Raw genomic sequence first — 23,929 nt, forward strand, 5'->3', positions numbered from 1 at the left:
ATTTTAGCTGTTTTGTTGCTGTGGGAATTGAGTTTGTTGCTGGAAGGGAACTTAGCTGATTTGCTGCTATTACTTCTGAAGGGAATTTAGCTGTACATTTCTGCTTCACGGAATCGGAATAGAAATGTCTGCAATAGGTGTGTGCGTGTGTATAAAATGCCCCAACTAGGGATAATTAGAAGTTATGTACATACCATAACGTTCCATGTTAGTTGTCTTCTCTCGCCTTCTTTCTTGCTGGATGGGTTCGGAGCCGATCCTCGGCTCCACTCGCACTGCTAAGCTCGAGAACTCATTTTACCAGCTCGAGGCAACCCTATATCCCATGATGCAAGGTGTGACTACCTCAGATCTCGTTTGGTAGCTAGAAGAAAAACCCTGCCAAAAACACTTCTTCCCCAGGAAGAAGATACTAACTGTAGGAGAAACTAGGCAAATAGCCACTAATAATAATGACTCTTCCTACTGGAAACTCTTGGAAAGAGTGACAACAACCCCAACAAAGGAAGGTACAACCTCAAGATCAGTCCAGGCCAGGGGGAAGGAGGGAGGGGCCTTAGAAAGAAGGCGAGAAGACAACTAACATGGAACGTTATGGTATGTACATAACTTCTAAATGTTAAGTTGTCAAACTCGCCTTCATTCTGCTGGATGGGACAGCGTCCTAGCACCTCTATCCTGGGTGGCTCAATGGAACAGACTCTTGAGAACTGTGGAACCAAACCTAGCCCTGTCCCTGGAGGCCAAATCCAATTTATAATGAGAGACAAAGGTGTGAGGAGTGGCCCAAGTGGCTGCTGCACAAATGGTGTCAATAGGTAGCCTATCCTGAAAAGCTGTAGATGTGGACAGGCTCCTGGTAGAATGTGCTTTTGGTTTAGAGGATAATTGCTTGCCTCTAAGATGATAAACATAAGAAATAATAGAAGACAGACATCTGGATAAGGTCACTTTAGAGACTGGAAGACCCTTTCTGTTCTCTGCATAGGAAAGGAATAGTTGATCAGATTTTCTGAACTGTTTAGTTCTGTCCAAATAATATCTGAGCTGACGATGGACATCTAAGCAATGAAGTTTTTGTTCAGCTTTGTTTGAATAATTGGGGAAAAAAACTGGCAAATCAATAGATTGGTTAAGATTCGTATGGGAAGCAACTTTGGGCAAAAAAGATGGATTAGTTCTTAAAGACACCCTATCTTTGTGAAAAACCAATTAAGGGGGACGGACACAGAGGGCCTGAAGTTCAGAAACCCTTCTAGCTGAAGTAACAGCAAGCAAGAAAATTGTTTTCCAGGAAAGAAACTTTAAGGAGCATGTAGCAGCCGGTTCGAAGGGGGGTAGAATCAAGGATGCCAGCATTAGATTCAAATCCCATTGCGGAGGAGGATCTCTGATTGGAGGCTTCAGTAGAAATATACCTTTCAGAAAGGCTTTGCAAAGCTTGTGGGACATAATGCTTTGATCCGCTAACCCAACATGAAAATTAGAGATTGCTGCCAATTGGACTTTAACTGTAGAAGAAGAAGATCCCGATTGAAAAATCTCTGCTAAGAAGTCCAAAACTGAATGCAGTGGAGCAGTAAAGGGATCTATGTGTTTAGACTTTGCCCAGAGTTTCCACTTACTATCATAAATCTTTCTGGTGGAGGACTTTAGAGAAGCTACTATGATGTTCCTAACAGGGTTAGAGATCATAGGAAGCCTGGCTAAGGAAGGAAGTGGAGCAACCAAGCAGTGAGGTTGAGAAAATGAATGGCCTGGTGCGGATGACCCGACTGGTGGTCAGAAGATCTGGAACTGGGTCCAGATGCCAAGGCTGGGCCAGGAGATGACGATGCAGGGACGGAAACCAAATTTGTCGAGGCCAGTAAGGGGCAATGAGTATCAACTTGGCTCTCAATATGGTAGCTTTCTGAATAACTTGTGGTATTCAGTGGAAATGGAGGAAAAGCATACAGAAGTCCAAGGGCCAATCCAGGGTTAGAGAGTCTCTCGGGGAATGGCCTGGTAGAAAAAAGAGGGTGAAGAAGTCTGAGCATTTGCTGTTTTGGGGTGTAGCAAAAAGGTCGCAGGAAGGGAAACCCCACCTCTGAAAAATCTCGTCCACTACCGATTGTTTGAGAAACCACTCGTGTGGCATGAGAATAGCTCTGCTCAGTCTGTCCGCTAAGAGGTTGGATCTCCCGGGGATATGCGTTGCTATCAGGAAACCGATGAGAGGAGATTGCCCATTGCCAAAGTCTGAGAGCTTCTCGACACAGTGGGTAGGACTTGGTCCCGCCCTGTTTGTTGATATACCAGACTACAGACATGTTGTCCGTCTGAACTGCAATAGTCCCTAAGGGAAGAAAGTCGTTGAGGGCTTGCAATGTTAAAAGCACTGCTCTCATCTCTAGGACATTTATGTGCAGATGGTATTCTATGGGTTGCCAAGTCCAATGGACCATCCAGCCCTGACAGTGCCCCCCCCACGCGATCAGAGAGGCATCTGTAGTGACTGTGGCAACCGGAACTGGGGGAAGAAACAGTCGGCCCCGATGGAGCAGAGAAGAAGACATCCACCAGGTTAGATGATCCTTGCACGACTGCGTGACAAAAATCTCGTGACTCATGGGGAGTTGCTGGAATGACCATTGAGTGAACAACATCCACTGCAGAAGACGCATGTGGAAGTGGGCTAATGGCAGAAGAACAATGGCCGCAGCCATAAGACCCAGAACCTTCAGGACAAATTTGGCTCTGATCTTCTTGCTAAGTAATATGATCTGAACATACTTCTGAATGTCCAGAATTCTGCTTTCTGTGAGTCTGGCTGACATGCTGATAGTGTTTAATTCTGCGCCTATAAAGGTAATAGATTGGCAAGGCGACAGAGAAGATTTTTTTTAAGTTTATTGAAATCCCCAATTGCTTGCAGGTTTGCAGAGTGTAGTCTCTGGCCTGGAGAATTTGATGCCTGGTGGTGGCGGAGAGGAGCCAGTCGTCTAGATACGGAAACACCTGGAATCCTTGACGGCTCAGATGAGCCGTAACCACTGCCATGCATTTGGTAAACACTCTGGGGGCTGTAGTGAGTCCATAGGGCAGGGCTCTGAATTGAAAATGACTGGACCCCAGCCGGCGGAGAAACCTTCTGGGCGCCTGTGAATCTTTATATGATAGTAGCATCCTGAAGGTCTATTGAGCACATCCAGTTGTCCTTGCCCAAAAAGGGTAGAATGGACTGAAGCGTGACCATCCGGAACCTTGCCTTTTTGACAAACTTGTTTAGTTTGCTGAGGTCTAAAATTGGTCTCCAATCTCCCGTCCTTTTGGGGACCAAAAAGAATCTTGAGTAGATGCCGGATCCTACTTGGTCTGCTGGCACTATTTGGATGGCTCTTTTTGCCAGGAGTTTTGATACCTCCTGTTTTGCCAATTCCCTTAGACCGGGTGAGATGTCTGGAAGGGAATGATGAGGAACGGGATACCTCTCTCGAAAGGGATCTTGTAGCCCTTGGATATGATTGACTGTACCCATTTGTCTTGAGAGAGGGAACGCCAGGCTATTGGGTACAGCGACAATCTTCCCCTGACTGCCTCCAAGGGTGGGCAGTCGGGCAACACCTCAGGGATGCTGGAAGGGTTTATCAGGGAGAGTCTCCCTGCTACCCTGATTCTGCAGACCCCCCTCTGCCCCTAGGGCGGCGCCTATTATTATCCCCTCTGCCTCTGGGAGTAAACTGACCACGTGTGTCCGGCGTGACTCCTTTGGATTTACGGAACCACATTTTCCCTCCCTTCTGACCCTTTGGATAGGGTCTTGAAGGGGTGGAAAAATGGACTCCTACGGCAGAAAGGGTCTTGCCAGTCTTGCTCACACCTGGTCAATGTATCCTACACCTGCGGCCCGAACAAAGCCGAACCGTCGAAGGGGGTATTGGTGAAGGACGCCTTAAAAGGGTCTGCAAAATTACAAAGCTGCATCCAGGCCTGACGCCTAAGTGCCACTCCTGTGCCTGCGGCCCTGCTCGCCCTATCGGCTGCATAAGAAATGAGCCGCATGCTGGAGTTAGTCAAAGAATTGAGGATTCCTAGCTGCGAGGCAATTTTTTCCTGAGCCCCAGATGCCAAAGGATCCTGAACCACTTCACCTAGTTCCTTGAGAATATCTCTCTGAAGCCTGGTGAAGTGACAAAGGTAGTTCAGCGAACGCATAGCAAAGGTCACTGAAGAAAACATCCGCTTGCCGTACCTGTCCATGGTCCTAGAATCCTTATTAGGAGGATGAACAGGCACAGAAGGATCAGCAAGTTCCTTCTTGGTGGCCGCCGCCACCACCATAGCATCAACAGGGACGGCCTTAGAAAGGAACTGTTTGTCTGCCAGGGCTGTAATGAATTTGGAGGGCCTCCTAGGAACTGGTTCCACGGAATCCGGGGCTGCCCACGCCTTCCGAGCCACTACTTGCATGAGTGGGTCGAAAGGCGGAGACACCCAGGAGGTGGAGGGTCGAGATCCGAAAGCCTCCAGGTATACAGACTCATCCTCGGAGGGGTTAATGGAAGGCCAGTTCCCCCTCTGCTTAAGGAGTTCCAGGATGTCTGAAAAGGGACATCCTCAGAGGGGGACGGTGGGGAACCCTCCGACTCATCTAAGTCAGTATCTGATGTAGTAGACTCAGGGGAGTCTGTGTGCTTCCTCTTACACGTCCTCTTACGCGGGGGTTCTGCTGCAGGATCAGGAGAAACCTCGGAAGAGGAAGTTCTTCCCAATGGGGAAACCTGCGGCGATGGATCTCTGGGTCTGGGAGCAACAGACTGGCAAGAGACATCAACAGGCACCGAAGGAGGAGCTGAAGGGATAGACCGTTGACCAAGCTCGGGGGCTAGGACACTCCTCATCACCTCGAAGGCTCCTCTCCCAGGGAGGCCAGAAGACTCCCACTCCGAAGAAACAGGAATCCCTGGCCCCACCGAAAGAGAAGGCTCCGAAGCCGATGTCGGAGCAGAGCTCACCAATGCCGAAGCTCCAAGAGGGAGAGCAGGTTCGGACAAGGGAAACTCGACGACCGGATCCCTCCAACGAAGGTCTCATGGAGGAGATCGGAGCCGAAAGGGGAAGTATCGGCTCCGGCGCACCCACGGTCACCGTTCCGAGAAGCTCCGGCTCCGAACTCAGAAGAAGAGTCGGAGGAGGAAGTTCAGGGGGAAGAGAAATAGTAGACGTCTGTTGAGACGGGCTATGGAGGATTTGGGCTAGTGCCTGTGACTTCAACAGTCTGCTTACCACCCTCTCTAACTCATGGTCTGACAGCCTGGACGATCTTGAAGATCGGCTCCGATGGCTCCACTCCGACAAAAGAGGAGATCCCGGTGCCGAACGAATCGACTCCAGGGAAGGAGACCGAGATCTCTTCCTGGATGGTGCCATCGAGCCGAAGACGCCTCGGCTCCAATACTGGAAAAAGACACGTCGGCTCCGGCCAGAGCCAACAAAGTAATGGGCATCTGTGTGTCGGAGCCGGACGGAGCTGACACAACAACCTCCAAGGTGGAAAGATCGGCTCCAGCCGGAGCCGATCTCGACTCCGAAGGAGTCGGAGCCACAGCCGAAGGCTTAGAAACAGTAGCCTGGGCTCTAGATGGCTTAGAGGGTTTAACCGACCCAGTCTTGGTCGGAGAACCCTCTGGCTTTAACAAGCCACGAAGAATTAATTTATTTCTTTGTTCCTGCAGGACTCTCTGGCTAAAGGAGTGACAAATGGCACAGGAGTCCTGCAGGTGTAAAGGCCCCAGGCAATACACACAAGAAGTGTGACCGTCTGTCAGAGACATTTTCTGACAGCACGAGTCACACTTCTTGAAGCCTGAGACCTTTACCTCTTTAGACATAATAATGTCCAGAAACAGACAACCACACAACAATCACACAGTTAATCCCCAAAAAACACACACACACAACCTGACAAGAATTAACTGAGGGGGAGGCTTAAGGCCTGAAGGAAATAAAACCTAACGTAAAGGAAGGGAATATAGGGTAGGAGATAACTATAAGTATAAAAAATATACCCAATAAAGGACCTATAGAAAATAAGGGGAAAAACTCTGACTAATCTCTGAATAAATTGAAAATTTACCTGAGCTGGTAAAAAGGAGACCTCTTCGCGAAGCGGCAAACGAGATCTAAGGTAGTCACGCCTTGCATCATGGGATATAGGGTTGCCTCGAGCTGGTAAAATGAGTTCTCGAGCTTAGCAAGTGCCGAGTCGGAGCCGAGGATCGGCTCCGAACCCATCCAGTAAGAATGAAGGTGAGTTTGACAACTTAACATCTGATGGTTAATGTTATTTCTCTGGCTCAAACCCTGTACCTTAGGCACAAGAAACAAGAGCCTGAGTTCTCTACCCTACCGCCACTGAGAAACTGAGTTTTATAATGCTGTTTTGGGGATGGGTAGAGACCCTATTTTAATAAACAGTCCATTGGGCGAAAAGGCTTGTGACCATCTTTCAGGAAATGCATGGTACAGTAACACAAAACCTTTTATTCTAGCAACTTTCTAAGATTATACAAGCAATATTTAAAATGGGTTTTGAGCCTCCCCCCATAAATTTTGGCTTTTTCCAAATTTCTTGTGCTACATAGTTGAGAGATATGGTTGAGTGTCAAGTGCATTTTACAAGAAGTGCATTCTACAAGGAGCCGAGAGCTTCAGGGGAAGAAACGTTTACTGCTGCTTATGCCAAGTCTGTTTGCATTGTTAGTAGCACAATAGGCAGTATACTTGCTTTTGATGCAGAAGGCTGTAGATTCTACTCCCACAGTATGTAGATGGACTGCTGATGCTGTAGTCCTCAGTTACAGATCTATTTAATGTGTGCTTATTCAGATGACTTTTACTTCTGTAGAGATTGCGCATTGACTGACACTGGTGGATTGTAATGACAGAAGTTTGAGTAGACTTTTACTAATGAAATGTTCTGAATTGGGGATTTTTTCATTCTTGGTTCATACATTTTGATTCATTGCTTACTGGAAATATGTTTGAAACTACAAGTTTAAAATATGCTCTAACAAGTGGTGCTGTATTATATAGGGAATATAATTTAATACAGTCAAGAAGGTGTATTCATGTATGCATGGTCCTAAAAATGTGCAAGGGGCCTATGATTTGAAAAAAAGCCCAAAGATAAACTTTATCCACTATTGGCCAGATGGGTTTCAATGCTGTTTGAATGAAAGTTAGTTTCAAGGATAGAAAAGTTTTAATGCTAAGTCTGTTTTCATTGGGAGACTGCATTGCTTTGTTTAGTAAATGTCTCAGTGTTTGTGCTATAAAATTTGAAATAAGTTTTAAATTAAATCCAAATACAATAGGTTCATAGATTAGTGCAGTACTACGCTGACTGCCCTTTTGGGCCATTTTAAGTCTAGTCAATTACTCCTTGTGAGTCAAATAATTCACCTTGTGTCTGTAATGTAAACACCTTTAACTATTATACTGTACAGTACAAGGTATTTTCTAAAAGGCAAATATGCAGTGAGTGAGTGGCGGATGCATGCTTTGATAATGAGTCATCTACAGGACGTGATTGATCCATGGAGCAGATGAGTTGGGGCTGCCTACATGGGCATACAATACTGTATTCAGTTCTGTTATTTTTGTTATGGGTATATTTTTGTGCATGAATATGTTGTCTACAACAAAAAAGAACCACAATGTTTTATCTACCGAAAAAAATACAAATTATCAATAGACTAGAAAAGGATGAAAATGGATCATCTCTTGTGAAGATTTCCAATGTTGGGAAGGCTGCATTCTGTGATATCAAAAGTAAAGGTATAATTTTGAAGTCTGCATCAAATCTGGAGAGTGAACATGGGTTATAAAGAAAAACCATGGGAAAAAAAATGACAAAAAATTAGAAGAGGAAATGTATTTATGGTTTGTGCAAAGAAGAAGCAAAGGGGAACCTATTTCTGTTCTAATGTGTGAAAAGGCACTCGAGTTAAACAATAAGCTCGATGGTATGTCCGATTTTAAGGCTAGCAATGGATGGTTAAAGAAATTTAAACCTTGCCATGGCACACGAGAATTAGAGGTTCAATGGGAATCTCTATCTGGTGACGTGCCTGCCGCTGAAAAATTTAAACAAACATTCTTGGCTCTTTTGGAAAACGAAGGCTATTCACTAAGTGTATAATGTCGATGAAACTGGTTTAACCTGGAAATCACTGCCCCATAAATCACTTGCATCAAGGTAAGAAACAGTGGCCCCTGGTTTTAAAGTTAGCAAAGAGCAAGTAACAATTATGGTAACCACAAATGCCACTGGAGGCCATCTCCTACCTCCAACTAATGATCGGCAAAGCCAAAAAGCCCTGATGTTTCAAAAATGTGACATGTCTCCCACTGTGCTACTGAGCCCAGAAGAATGCTTGGAAGAACTGTGAAATGTTTCTTGAATGGTAAACAAATGAATTCATCCAAAATGTAAAGAAGCTCAGAGAGAAAGAAAAGAAAACTGGAAAAGTACTACTACTGCTGGATAATGCACCATCACAGCCAGGAGTGGAGAAAAGTACAGTTTTTTTCACCCACATATATGTTAGATGTCCGAACTGGATAGCATCTGCAGTCAACAACTACAGGTGGATCAAAGCTGTATTCTGCTGAAATAGCTGATGCATGTATCTTGATGGAGAGGAATAGGAGGCCTGTGTATAGAAGCTCTGCCAAGGCAATTCAGAATAGCTATATCTATATTCCGGACACATCCTTCCCTCTTTCAGCACTCCAAATGACAAACCTTTTCCATTTCCCTCATAGCGTTCTTCTTTTGTTGAAGGTCTATGGGCTTCAAGGATACCGTCTTTAACTCTTTGGGAGAGAGATCTGGAATAGTTGCTGCATATGTGCCCCAAGTGCAGTCAGCTGCACTTTTTTTTGGTTTGGATGAGTTAACATCAAAACTGGTCTTATCCATAGGAGCATCTACTAACTTAGCTTTTAACATGATCCGTAAACTTGTTCCTTCAGCCATGCATGTCTCTTTATCTCAGTGCCAGTCATGGCTGATCTAAATAAGCCTCCAGTACATCACCACATTTTAAGGAGTGGTTACTAATAACTCACATTTTAAGGAATGGTTACTTAACTGTTTGTTGTTTATACCATTTACCATAGATTTTTCTTATCTCTTATCTCATCAGAGGATAGCTTTTTTAGTTAACTGTAAAGCATAAACTTACCTTTCTTGTATTTGTATGAAGACCAACTGACAGCTTTCAGAGAGAGAGAGAGAGAGAGTAGTGTGAGGCTTTTTGCCCCATCTGTCTAAAATAACCTCTTCAGAAGCTTCATAGGGTTTGTAGTGGTTGAGGCTACCTGGGAGGCCCTATCCATGAAGGACATCTGAATGCCGTTGATGAAAATTTTGAAGTGATTTTTTTTGCCTCCAAATGTAACAGCACTGATTCAACCACTGGATCAAGGTGTTACATAAAAGCTTAAAAAGGTTTACAAGGAAGTCCTACATTGTTTATTATTGGTGGAAGATGAGGAAAGTGTGGTGACCTTTTCAAAAAGACAATCTTAAAGATTGTTGTTGTACGGTAGCTGATGCTTGAAACACACTCTCACAAGATAACATTAAAAAGGCTTGGAATAGATTACTGGATGAAAGAGGAGAAAATGAGACAACTGATGGGGATTGCTCTGGACATGTTCCAGGCAATCCCATGATTTTCCGACTGTGACAAAGATGATGCACAAATGTGGTTAGAAAACAATGATCCTGGCTTTCAAATTTTGAATGGTGATGAAATGTTGTCACTTGTGCAAGGAGAAGAAAAGGCAGTGACCGATAACGAAGATGTTGTGTAATGGGGATGGTGAAGAAAACAGGAAAAAGTGGACCACGTCATGAAGAGGCTTTTACACCACTGTAAACTGCAATGTCCTGGTATAAGCAACAAGAAGAAAGCTGCCCTATTCAACTTCTGCTGTTAAAGAGAATGCGTGATTTAGCTGCCAAGAAAAGACCATCAAATTTGGTTTAAAAAACAATTCATGTTTTTTTTTTTTTTTTTTATAGTGGATTATATGCCGTTGTCTATCTCTCATTCTGTAATTTGGCAAATAAATATTTTACTACAATATACTGTATCATTTTGTACTTACAGTAAATTTGTTTTATTTTTCTTGTTTAATGTTCTTCAAAAACATTTTTAGAAGTTTTTTTTTATCTGGTTCAGTTATATGTTTGATTATCCAAACTACCCTAGGTCCCCAATCAGTTTGAATAATCGAGACTCTACTGTATGTTTTTAGACAGGGGGCATGTCCAAATATTTGTCAATCCTATCTTTGAATAAGTTACTGTTAAAAGAAAAAAAAATGTTTTTTTATACCTGTTATGATGGGTGATGGTCTCAAGACCTTGGTAGTGAAACACAGAACTTCTAGTACAAGAAAGCTTTTGTGACTCGATACACTTTGCACAGTGGTACAGGGGGTTATTTAATGAACATTGGAATTTAAAGGAAAAAGTAGGAGATAAACCATTGGTTTCTTACAAAAAAAAAAAAAAAAAAAAAAAAGATAAATATTTTAAAAATTACTTGGAAGAGCAGAGACCACTCCCATGGGTCCTGCCCCAACAGGGGAGTGGGGATGTTTAAGTGTGGTCACTACAATCAATGCAGGTATATACTGGTTAGTGAATTTGTTAGTATTGGAAATAGGACTATACAAATGAAGGGATATTTTAATTGTAATTCTAAAAGTTTAGTATATTTAGTTCAATGCCAGGTTTGTCCAGCATTTTATATAGGCAAGATGGAAAGAAAGATCCGTGAATAGATCTACGAATACATTTACAATAATAAAAAAGGCAAAATTACTAATGCCTTTTTCAAGCACATTAAATGAAATGAGGGTCATAATTTCTTGTGCTTGAACAAGTGGAACATAACCCCACGGGTGGGCTTACACGTGAATATGTGGAACGCCGTGAGTTGTGGTGGCAATTATATTTGAATGCCAATAACCCACCTGGGATAAATGAAATGTGTCATATTAACTGTCTGTTAAAGCTGAAATATTAAGTGTAATGACTGTGGGCGAGATTTAATATGTGTATTTATTATAGGATTTAAGTCGTACAGTGCTTTTTATGCATCATTTTAGTATTTTAGGTAAATTAGGCAGTTTCTCTACTAATTTGAGAAGATGATTGTACATATTTTTTCATGCGATTTAGAGGTGTTTTATGCTTTGGTAAGGAAGCTCATTATTTGTTCCAAAGAATTTCACTGTATGTGAACGAAAGTGCTAAACTGGCAATAAATTGTGGTTCCCAGATGACTTTTGAGCTTGTGTGTTATATTTATACATCACAGTGACTATTCAGCTGTTTATTATACAGCTAGTATACCAGTTAAAAGTAGAGCTGGCTAGACCTACGGCAGCCAGTTTTGACAGTAGTTTGGGATGGGAGACAGTATCAGAAGCTTTAGAGAGGTCTAGAAAAAGGGAAGACACTAATTTACTGTTCTCCCCTGGCCTTAATCATGATGTCTAGGAAGGATACAGGGGCATTTATTGTACTGTGTGCCAGAAGCCATGTTGGCTCAGGATGCATAGGTTTTCATGAAGTTCAGTTGTTTGCAGATGCATTTCTCCAATATTTTAGAAGAGGGGACAGGAAGGCAATATGTCTATAGTTTGTCATTTCGGTACAGTTACCTCCTTTATGTAATGGTATGATTCACGTTTTCTTCCATAAGGACGGAACATATGATTTTTGAATTGAACAACTGATTAGACTAGAGACTGGGTATGCAATTGCAAAGAACTCTAGGTTGAAGAAGGTACATGCGCAAAGCTTAACACTTCATGCCAATTTTCCTTTTAAAAACAAGCACTATAAAAATTTTAAAGTTACACAAAGATAATTTCTTTTTCCTTTAATAAAGATGCATATTATGATTTACCTACAAGCTCTGCTGCCAATTTAGGTTCAGTTTTGTTTAGTATGTGCCATCTTTCAGGAAGTGTCCATTTTTGTTTTGTAGTTTCAGACTGCAGACTAAATCTAAACAAGTTAGCACTGTCAGCTGCCTGTGGGCACCAGAGAAAGTACAACTGAGGTCTAGGAGATGAGAATTCCTTTCCTGAAAGTAACCAGGCATTCTGAGGATAAAAAGGCAAGGCTCTCATTAAAGCCATAGACAGCCCTTTTTATTGTGGACAGTATTTATTAACAGAAGATGAAGATCTGATGTGGTAATCTTTTCCTTCTCATGAGACCCAGGCACAACAGTTCAAAGAAATGAACAGTGTCGGTTCTTACAAAAATAGGAAAAATGACTGAATACTACTGACATGGAAAAGTGCCGGCTCCAAAAATAAACTGCACAACTACACTAATTAGCTGTAACAGGTAGCCATTGCAGATTTTACGGCAAGGAATCAAGATGAACCACGGCTGAAAAAATCGTCAAAAAACTATTATTACTGCCATAGAGGGGAAAAGAACAAGATGCATACCCTTAAATGGAAGGTGTGGTATCACTACCTTCACCATGGGAACCACAGTGACAGGGAAGAAAAGAATTTTGGGGAGAAGTGAAAATGGGCGAAAAATAAAAGACTAGGGAATGGCCTGTAAGTTTATTGGTTGGAAAATGTTTATAGTTTGAAATGTTATGAAAAAAGTGAAAAGTAAACAGCAAGTGTATGAAATGTGATATGATACTGATTTTGGATACATGTTTGAAGTATGAGTTCAATTAAGTTCTATTAGAAAAAAAATGTTAAGTCCACAGTAAAATAGGTTGCTGTAAATACTTTGTAAAACCTTATAAAGAAAGGCAAAGGAAAGAAGCTAATGCAATGTGAACGTGACCTCATTTTCAAAAGCATCAGAAACAGTTTGATGGAAACAGCATGACATTTGCAGACAAAGCTAGGTTCAAGTTTAGAGCTTTTTGTTTCTGTCTTAAGACCGGTGTTCATATTCTAGACACTTAGGACAGATATAACTGTAATGTGCACTAAAGGAAAAATATGGATTTTTTACACACACAATATAAAATTTACATATATATATATATATATATATATATATATATATATATATATATCCCCTCAACCCCTTTTCCCATTTTTGCACATGGGGGGTATATGTAATATGTACATATATGAATCAAAGCAAAAGCTTTCATTCTGTACTTAAAGTTATGCTGCCTTCATCCATATACACACACTACTGCATGAACTCTACGAGTTCACAATGAACAGAGTTGACAATGACAATAAACTTCCTTTGCAAAAGACCAACTCATGATTATTACCTCAATAATGTCCTTTATAACTGGAGTCCATCGAGAAAGCTGATACGTTTCTTCTGACCGATCCCTCGACTGTTTACGTTGCACAGATGAAGCCTTTTAAAAAATAAGCATCTGTCAGCGGTGAATATTGATTTAACATGGTGATCAAGAGAAGTGTGACAAATTACTAACAGCAAATAGCAAGTAAGACATACTCATGTTTACTGTAAGCATTTCATTGACTAACCACCTGGCCAGATACTGCAATTTTGTTATTTTCCTCCATTCAGTTGTAATAAAATGGCCGTATAATTGTAATAAATGTATAAATCCAACCCCTTTCCCAAAACAGAATAAAAAGTAACACGTACTTCACATTTAAATCAAAATTAATAACACTAACATAATCCATATAGAAAAGTAAAACAAAAAAGTACATTAAAACAGACAGAAAAAGCAAATGAAGTTTTGTACTTGCAGCATAAAAATATTAAGTACAAAACAAATCACCAAGAGCATGTGCAGAGTCCTGTGGCGGAGATAGTCCAACAGTCTGAATATCAAATAATCCAGGCAATCTCCTCAGACGTTACATCAAACAACAATTGCACATCATTTAAATAGTAACACATTAAATGTCATTGGTGAATAAAAACCACATGTCAAAAGTCCATCAGACTCTTGCTAACATGATTAATACAAATGCATCATTAAAAAGTTGCGTTTAAAAAGCATATAAACAAGTCTATCAGTATACTTAGACCACTCATATGCCTATTAAAAGAAATAATCATATGATACACCCAACAAAAGTTACGTTCTATCCATAGACAGGATGATTCAAATTACATTTAAAATATTCAACACGGATACTAATATATGTTATGGAAAGTGCTAAGTTCAATAATAAAAATAATAAAAACTAAACAAACTCAATACCTACTAAAAAGGTTTCTTACTAAGTGTACGAATAGTGGCCCATAACAAAACATCAAGAAACTTCTAACTTAAATATGCTGATGAATTGTTGGCTGAGAGGTTGGAGAAGGTAATTGATAATATATCGCTTTATGAGAAGAGACTCTTAGAACAGAAAAAGAGTAAGATCTTGAGGGATACTAAAGATTTTAAAAGTAACCAAGTATTTACTTGGCCTAGAGTGTCTGGTAGCGTGAATGTGAGCAATGTACCAGCAACTATCAACAATGGTAACAATGGCACCAATAGAAGTTATAGTAGGGTAGCTCAGACCATTCCACGGATGAATCATGTTGCTGCTCCCAAATCTAACACTTCTAACAGTAATGAATCATTTATGACAGATGAAACACCAGTTATTGAAGGTCAGCTTACCTCCAATAAATAATGACATTGGAGGAAATTCTGATAGTAGTATGAGACCTAGTTCCAATAATGCAACCTAAGTATACTGATAGACTTGTTTATATGCTTTTTAAACGCAACTTTTTAATGATGCATTTGTATTAATCATGTTAGCAAGAGTCTGATGGACTTTTGACATGTGGTTTTTATTCACCAATGACATTTAATGTGTTACTATTTAAATGATGTGCAATTGTTGTTTGATGTACGCCTGAGTGGTGCGAATGCAAAAAAGCGCTAATACTTGTTGTCAAATAAAAAATTTTTCTGATTGCCCGGGATTATTTACTATTTTCTACTTTATTCAAGCTGTGATATATCAGACTTGTTGACTCTGCACATGCTCTTCAGAGCAGAGCCGAGGTGTGGTTTTGTTGTTGTGCTTATAAAAATATTAAGGGACACTATACTTCTTAACTCTGACTTCCATCTCTTGCTAACAAACTATGTGTACTCCAATCAGTACCTCACTTAGGTTTAACACTACTGGTTCAGAACTGCTACAAAGACCCATCCATTTCTCACTTCATCACAAAAAGATAATTTTCAAAAGTTTGTCCAGTGTAGAAAATTCCATTCCTGGCCAATACTGAACTGAGAGTCCGAAGGGCATTACGCAAAACTGGTAATGACTGGCTCCTGCCCTGAAGTGAAGATATATTCTTGAGCACCTCTCCACCTTTATGTGGTAGTACGTGTCTTGAAGATCTATGGAGCACACCCAATCGTCTTTTTCCAAAACTGGAAGTATAGACTGAACCGTGACTATCCGGATTTTTCTGTCTTTACGAATTTGTTTAGGGCGCAGAGATCCAAAATTGGTCTCCAGTCCCCTGCCTTTTTTGGCACCAAAAAGAATCTTGAATAGAAGCTGGATCCTGGCTGGTCTGGGAGGACCGTTTGGAGGACTCTTTCGAAGCAGCTCTGATATCTCTATAGCTGTGGCTTTCCTTTGACTGGGTGGTACGTCGGATAAGCTTCTAGGTAAGAGGGGGGGTGAATAAGAAAGGAATATGGTATTCTCTGGTGATGAGCCTTTGTACCCAAGCATCTGTTGTTATGGTTTGCCAGGCAGAAGGGTACAAGGAAAAACAACCCCCAACTGCTTCCAGAGGAAAGCAATTGGGCTGCTCCTCAGGAGCGCTGATAGGGCTGTCCAGAGAAAGATTTCCTGGAACCCTGGTATTGCGGACTTCCCCTGCCCCGAAAGGGGCGTCTTCAGTTAGAAACCCCCCCCTGCCTCTAGGGGAAAACTTGGACTGAGAGTCATTGAAAGGAGTGTGACACTTTTTGTGCCACATTTTCACACACTTCTGATTCCTAGAATAAAACCGCTGAGAAGATAAACGGACACCCACGGCAGATAAGGTCTTACCATCCTGCTCACATCTTGCCAATGTATCTTTTACCTTGGAGCCAAACAAAGTAGCGGTCTCAATAGGGGCATTTGGGAAGGAAGCCTTGAAGGGATCTGCAAAGTCACAAGGTGCATCCAGGCATGGTGTCTCATGACTATGCCTGCACACGCAGCTCTCTCCGCTCCCTCAGTAGCATGTGATATCAAACATATTGAGGAATTGGAAACCAATTCTAGGGGTGCTGAGAGGCAACCTTGTCTTGGACCTCATCAAAAACTGCTCTTGCCAAGGTCTCAGAGAGTTCCGACACCAGGTCTCTGTAGCCTTGTGAAATGTGCCAAGTAGTTCAATGACCTAACAGCAAAGGACGATGACGCGAAGACTAGCTTCCCTAATCTGTCCACGGCCCAGGAATTCTTATTGGGTGGGTGAACAGCCTGGCTCTCCTCTGCCAGTTCCTTCTTTGTAGCGGCAGCCACCACCATGGTGTCTACTGGGAGACCTTCTGACCAATGGGGGCACTCTTCTGGGTGGAGAAAGGATTTTGTCCGGCCTATAAGGTATGGCTTCCACAGAGTCCGATGCCTTTCACGCACACTGCACAATGAGCCTGACGAGCTCATTGGCAGGTGAGGTAGCCCAGGAGGTATTGTTCCAGGCACGAAAAGCCTCCAGGAACATAAGACTCCTCTGAGGAAGGATTAGAGAACTTCCATTCACCTCTCTGCTTTAAAATTTCGAGGATGTCACTAAAGGAAACATCGGCAGAAGGTGAAAATGGGGGGACCCTCCCAGTCATTGTAATCTGTGTCTTTGGTCACTGACTCTTACATGCAGTCCTACAGTGGACTTCCTCAGTGGGAGACTCTGGGGGAGGCTGCAAGGACGGGGTTCTCCAGGAGGAGAATGGCACGAGACTCTTGCGCCCGGAGTCCGGGGGTTGCAACTTGAGACAGCCGAGGCTCATAGGAAGTAGTAGTCACCGACAGAGGTGGCTGAAAAGCAGCAGCCAGTTTCCTCTCCAAGGCCGAGAAGGTCGGCCCGCCCGAGGAGGGATGCCTTGAAACATCCACAGAGGTCGGAGTATAGGTAGGAGTCTGTGAAGTGTGATCAACTCCAGAGGGGAGAGACACTTTTGAAAGGGCAGGAATTCCTCTGGCCAAAAGCAGCTGGTCGATAAGATGCACCACATCCCATTCAGAAAGGCTTCTGGTAGACCTCACTGAAATCCCTGAAGGTAATTTGGGCCTGTCCAAAAAAGGGCTAGTACGACCACTGAAAGAAGGTGTCTGAATAGGTAATGCCTGCACTGAAACTAGCGGTGTTTGTATAGTCTGTGCCATTAAAGCCGGCGCAGAAGCGGTATGCACTGAAATCAATGGTGTGGAAGATACACAGAGAACGGTGTTGTCAAAATTGGAGTTGTCTGCACCAAAACCATCGGTGCCGAAAAAAGCCTGCACCAAAGAAATTATCGGTGCTGAGGGGGTGTGCGCCGGGAAAACTGTTGGTGCAGAAGGCGTCTGCATTGAGAAACTGGACGGTGCTGAAGGAGTCTGCATCGAGACTTCAGTCGGTACCAAAGATGACTGCGTCAATATACCAATAGGTGCCGAGAAAGTCTGCACTGAACTAGTCGGTGCCCTAGTAGTCTGCACCATGAAGGCTGAAGTCTCCATTCGTTCAAAGTTCTGGCAGAAAAACCTTTACAAATCTGACAGGGTGGCTTCACTGTGAGATGAGGCACGTCCAAACAGTGAACACACAAGAGTATGCGTGTCAGAGTGAGGCAGTTTGCGTCTGCACTCCAAACACCTCTTAAAGCCTGGACTCCCTTTTTTCTCAGACATTATATCCACAAAATATTCAAAAACTAGGCACACACACACACACACACACACACTGTAGCAAGGCCCAAGTGAGGGCGAGGAAAGACTACCATCAAAGATAGGAGAAGATACCAAAAAAAAAAAGATACAACTTAATAAAGTCGAAAAACTAAGAATTCTGTGAGAAAAAAACACAAAATTATCAAAATATACACTTAGCTGGAGAGGAACGGCTTGACACGGCTGAACATCAATACGGCAAACTAGATCTGAGGTAATAGGGAGAAGGGCATAATGGGTAAAATCTTAGCTTGAGACGTTTGTGGCTGACGCGAGCTTGAAAAAAAAAAGGCCGGCTCGGTTCCGAGGTCGGAACCGAATCCCAAGAGTAAGGAATAAACAAAGATTAACAACATCAGATGTAGGGTTTCATCATTAATCAAGTCCTCCTGAATCAGGTAGAACGCTACTAATATCCATAAGGTTTGATTAACAAATATTTCAAGTCTGTGATACCAAGAGAAGAACTCCAGTATTTTAACTGAATAAGCACATTCGAAATTGGAGACTGTATGAGTTACAATAAGCAAACAGCAAATAATACGTAGAATTACTTACATTCGATATAACTGGAACACCTAGATACTTCCAGTTGTGTACGACTTCTTTTCCAGTTTCTACCTGTTGCATTAGTTTTGCAAGATTTTCTTCAGTTGTTCCTGTTATCACAAAAGAACAATAAGCTGTTGTGACATATTACTGGCAAAAATATCCTCATATTTGCTAAAAAGACATCACTTTGTGGGAGGAAATGGTATGCTTATTGTGACCAACAGTAAAGCCACTAATCCTGTGCAATTTAACACACTTTCAAACATACTTTTTGGCTCTCTTTTTGTGGGAACTGCCTTATTACATCAGCTTTCAATCAATGCATGCATTAATGCCTCACACAATCTTCCAATCTACAGAGTCCAAAAGCAAGTGGTACAGTAGGAGCATTAACTATGCCTGGGTCAGGCCGCACCCCTCAGTAATGTGCGCACTTCTAGAGGTCATACAAGTGCAGGGACATCAGGCTGTGGAAAGGTAGCCACAGGAAAGCCAAAAAAAGGGTGTGTAAAAAGGAGAGGAAATTATATAATCAGAAACCGGAGAAGCTTCAGCTCTTATCGCCAGCAATCACAAAAGAGAGGACAACGTTCTGGACAAGCATTGGGTACAGATCATCATGCAAAGAAGATTAGATATTGATACAGTCACTGTGAAGAACTGTGGAAATGAGAAGGCCCCAGGCAGCAGCCTGTGTGGTTGGATCAGAGGGAAAAAAACAGCGTTACAGGCAGTAGCCTGTAGGAACAGGATCTGCAGCCAGTGGAGGGATCATATTTCGATGAAAATCCATTTGGTAAACTGCTAAACAACTTGAGGTGGTAGTTTTGTGAACAGATGTTCTTCATCAGTAGCCCACACCATTAGTGAAATGGGAGAGTATTTATGTACTAGTTTAATAGTCCTCTTTTGTCTGAGGCTGTGTGATATCATCATTAGTATATTTCACCTAAGGGGGATCCCCTAACTTCAGCCCAGTGGACCCCCCCCCAGCAATGCTCAAGGTCCTTTTTTCCCTTGCAAACATACTCATGCACTGAACTACTGTTACAGAATGAAAATTTGTTTTGTTTCTCTTCATAAAAACTGATACCATACCATAAGGACAAACATACTCTCTGTATCTGAAGTTTTTCTTCACAGAAAAGCATAGAGATCAGTGTAAGAGACTACCACAAAAGGTGGGTGAGGGTAATGTGAGACACTCGAGAGGGAATTTACATACATTTGTTTACCAGGGTATTGCACTAATCAGTATTGGCCAATTTCAGACTTAGCATTGTACAAATGGAGAGGGGGAAAAATGTTTGGATGCTTCCTAAATAAAACAAATGATCACACGACATTTTTGAGCTTTCTTGCCCGAGGAACTAAAGTGCATTTAACCTGAAATCTAAGGAATAGGGTTCATATTTAGCTCCTAGGGAGACAGAAAATCAAAAACGTCCTTCAAACCTAAGCTGAGAGGAAAGGGAGACAGGGCTTTAAGGCCCAAGTAAGAGTGTTAGGCTTTAATATAAGGACAGGGAACCCCACACCAGTCTAGGATACCCAGAACCAGAATTAGGAGGGGGGGGGGTTAGTGCAGGCAGGAAAACAGTACTGAAACAGTGGTCTGCTCAAACATCTACTGCAATGGTAAATTCTTACATAACTGTGCTATGTTCTTCACTTGAATCAGTTCTGCAGTAGTCCTGAATAGTACTCAGAGCTCATGATGACAGGGAAGTGGCCTGAAAGGAAGGATCAGGGTATAATGTTCCATGGTGAGAGCAAGTCAAGCCTAGCCCAGGAAGAAATCTCCAATTTGTAATATTTGTAAAAGGTATGGACAGATGACTACATAGGTGCTTCTCAGATGGCCTTGAAGGTCATTCTTGTTTTGTAGGGTCTAATGGTGCCCTCTGTTTGTGCCCTCTGTTTTTTTAATACTTTTAAAGGTGTTAGCATTTTATATGGGCCAACAGTTCGAAGATGGTGGACATGACCCCCCCTACCCTCTTTTCCTGTGGCAATGGACACACATGATGTATTACAGATTCTAGAGTTCTTGGTTCTGTGCAAACAGCAAATAATGTCTCAACTGTCTCTATATATCCAGGAAGGCTAGACACTCTACAGCTTGCCATGAATTTGTTAAATTTCATTTTATTGTTTTCGAGCAAGTTGATTTGTTTTATTGGGGACTACTCAGCTCTACTGGATGTGAAGGAGCTTAGATGGCAGCTCAGTTTGGGTGCCGAGTCCTCACCAGGGTTAAATGATGCCTCTAACTTAAAATGTGTACTCAGATGGCAAAAGTGAGAATTAGTTTCCATTGTTATGTATTAAGGACTGCAGTTTTAATTTTATTGTTTTGAGCTGTTTATTTGTTAATTACTTATTAATTCTCTAGTATTACCTATTTGTTGAATATTTTATATATATATATATATATATATATATATTAGATCAGACAGACTTTTTGCTACTCAAGTTTCCTGTTGAGGTACACCCACCTTATACATATGTATGAGTAATGAAACTTTCATAATTACTCTTCCATCATGGTTTAAGGGGTTGAACTGTGAATTTGATTGGACTGGATTATTTCTACTATTTACTTACACTATTTTAACTCTGAAAATTGCAGAGTTTACTTATTCTGAAAAGTTCTTAAATAAAGAAAAACGCGCTCAGTTACTGGTTCTACTTTCTGCATTATTCCTGCTGATTGTTTTGGAAAGTTATTAACTATTTACATTTCACAGATGCCTTTGGAAGTTTAGTTTGATAATTTTATTCGCTAGTGTTCTCTCGGTTTTGTTGGCACATGAAGCTAATGTCTTGTAGCTTTAGATAAAGTATGGCTGTGGTTCTAAAGATAATTTTTAATAGATTAATTTTACTCAAATATGATGAGCATTAAAAAAAAAAAATACAAGACAATATTAAAACAAACCAGTTACAAAAAAGCATACCCGTGGTTGTACACAGCATCAAATTCTGAGCTCTCACTTCTATGGGTTATTACCACACACATTATATGCAATAATTAACTTCTATACAGATGACAGCTACATGTATTCCAAATCATGGGCAGACAAACTGCTTATACCAATACATTTCCATCTGATATAGTCTCAGAAATAGTGAGCATCATCTGCTCTCTCGGAGCCTTATTCTACATCTTTCTGCTTTTACTCTGATAGTAAATTTATCACAGGAATCCTAAACTTAAGAATATCTTCTAAAATGTATTATATTGTAGAGAACAAATTTATCCTATCTGTTAGTTAATATGTATCCTTTCTGTTAGTTAATATGTATGTCAAAGTCTTTTCTATGGAAATTGTATGTCAAAAGTCTGTCCTTAAAACTATGTTTTGTAAAAAAAAATTATTCTCTTGGAGCTTTTCTCCCCGGGCCTCCACTGAAAATGGACTTGTAATCCAGTTGGACTCTCCTGGTCAGCAAATGTAAAATAAATAAATAAATAAATATATATATATATAAAAAAATCAGAGCAGCAACAAACCAGATATTCCACTAATAAATGTTGCAGGTCTAGAACAGTAATCCAGGAAGACGCTTTTCTCAGAATTTACTATCCTTTTAGATATGTGTTAACTCCTTGTTTACACAAAGTGTTTGTTAACCCCACTCATTCCTACAGCTTAGGGATACCCAGGTTCTTCCACCTCCTGGTAACTTTTTTTTTATATATCAAACTTAGGATCCCTAATAATAAAGGATACTCAGATAAAGAAAAATCTTTCACAAACTTCTACTGGAATTAGGAGATTTAATGTAGTTAACTCTTCATAAGGGAATAACAAGTTTATTAGCTCTTGGACTTGATTCCTGAAACATTCTCGTTCTAGACATTCTAGAAATGTACTTCCACTTACCTACACACATCACATCTCCTGTATAAAAAGGATCTACGCAGTATAAATAGGCGAGTCATATTATAAAATAATTTAAGCAAGCACTGCCACTGAGAAAACAGCACTTGCATGAAACGGTGGAGAACATCCTCCCAAATATGTTTTTCAATTCTCATGTCTAGTTTCTTCTCCCAAGCTTTAAAAAGCTGCTCATATTTTCTATTTGCCTCATAACACATTTCACTACTTTTTCCAGATGTATGCATTACCACTAGAAAACACACTTTGACAGCCTTTTCAATCCATGTGTTTCAAGTAAAACTACTTCCTTTCCGACCAGCCTACATTCCTTATTAATCAAACAGTAAAGAATGTTCAATATCATCAGGAGAGAGAGTGCACTATTCTGGGCACACCTAAAACCCACTTTTTTGGAAGTTGATGGGATTCTCAAGGAGACTCTGTGATGTTTATTTTGCCAAATAAATGAAGAAATTAGTTTAGTTAATTTTTTAATGCAACCACTTCAGCATACCTACAGCATCATTCTCCCTGGTAAGATCCGATCATAAAGTGGTCACTTTTGAAGTCACCATCTCCCCTGACCCCCTCTAGCTAGAGTCAAACAAAAAACTTCTCCAAAGCTGATTACAACCTCCTGAGGGATAGTGTAAACAGTTTCATAGCCTCTCACCCTCTGTAGAAACTGGCACCAACGTCCAAATCTACACCAAAGAACTATACAAGCATTTATATAGATGCATGGAATCAGGAATACCTGAGTGGACAAAATCATCCTCTTCAAGGAAGAGTAAACCTGTCTGGTGGACATCTGCAATAAACAAACTAACAAAAGGGGAAAAAAATGCTGTCCAGGACCAAGAAGGAGTGGGTGCCCAATTGAAAGCAATCTCTCCTTAGACTGAACAAGCAAATAAAAGCACTAGTGAAATCCTCCAAAGCAAGCTTGAGTCCAAATTGGCCACATCTGCTAGAGACAATCATAAGGCCTTCTTTACATATGTCCGCATTCTCAAAGGAAGCACCCAGATCTGCTCAGAAATGGTGGTCAAGGACACTACATACACAAATGCCACAGATATAGCCAACCTGCTGGCTGACAGATTCAGTGAAAACTTCACCTCTCTGTCAGCCCAATCAGTAAATCAAGGCATCCCCAGTACCTGCCCTCCTCTCCTTATCTCAAAGAAAAAGGTCATCACTGCCCTCTCTCAAAGACAAAATATACAATGTCCATGGGACCCAACAAAATCCCAGGTTGCATCCTACATGAACTCAGGAAGGAACATGTTGCACCACTAGGCGGCTCATTCAACCAACGCCGGAGTACCGGCTTCATCCCAGATGAGTAGAGGACAGCCACTGTCATCCCTTTGCACAAATGTGGAGTGTCCACAGATCCAAGAAATTGCAGGCTCATTAACAAGGACAATGGCAGCCTCCAAACACTCAACCCCACACTGTCTGGCTTTGACAAGGGGAGGTCATGCCTGTTAAATCTTGTCAACTTCTTTGAGACAGCCACCAAAGCCATAGAC

The 23,929-nt window shown here is 41.5% G+C and overlaps 1 protein-coding gene across 1 annotated transcript in view; it reads right to left on the reverse strand.

The window, feature by feature from the left end:
* The window catches only part of STXBP3 (syntaxin binding protein 3), a 758,101-nt gene that overhangs the window by 259,079 nt on the left and 475,093 nt on the right, over window positions 1-23,929 (reverse strand). Inside the window, exons 13-14 of the mRNA XM_044086884.1 lie at window positions 18,508-18,608; window positions 13,341-13,433 (exon numbers count right to left, since the gene is read on the reverse strand). Of these exons, the coding sequence (XP_043942819.1) occupies window positions 13,341-13,433; window positions 18,508-18,608 (194 nt within the window). The remainder of the gene's footprint in view (window positions 1-13,340; window positions 13,434-18,507; window positions 18,609-23,929) is intronic.

The sequence above is a fragment of the Protopterus annectens genome, chromosome 10.part0 (genome assembly GCF_019279795.1).
Source record: "Protopterus annectens isolate FY-2018-M chromosome 10.part0, PAN1.0, whole genome shotgun sequence".
In the NCBI taxonomy this organism is placed as follows: Eukaryota; Metazoa; Chordata; order Ceratodontiformes; family Protopteridae; genus Protopterus; species Protopterus annectens.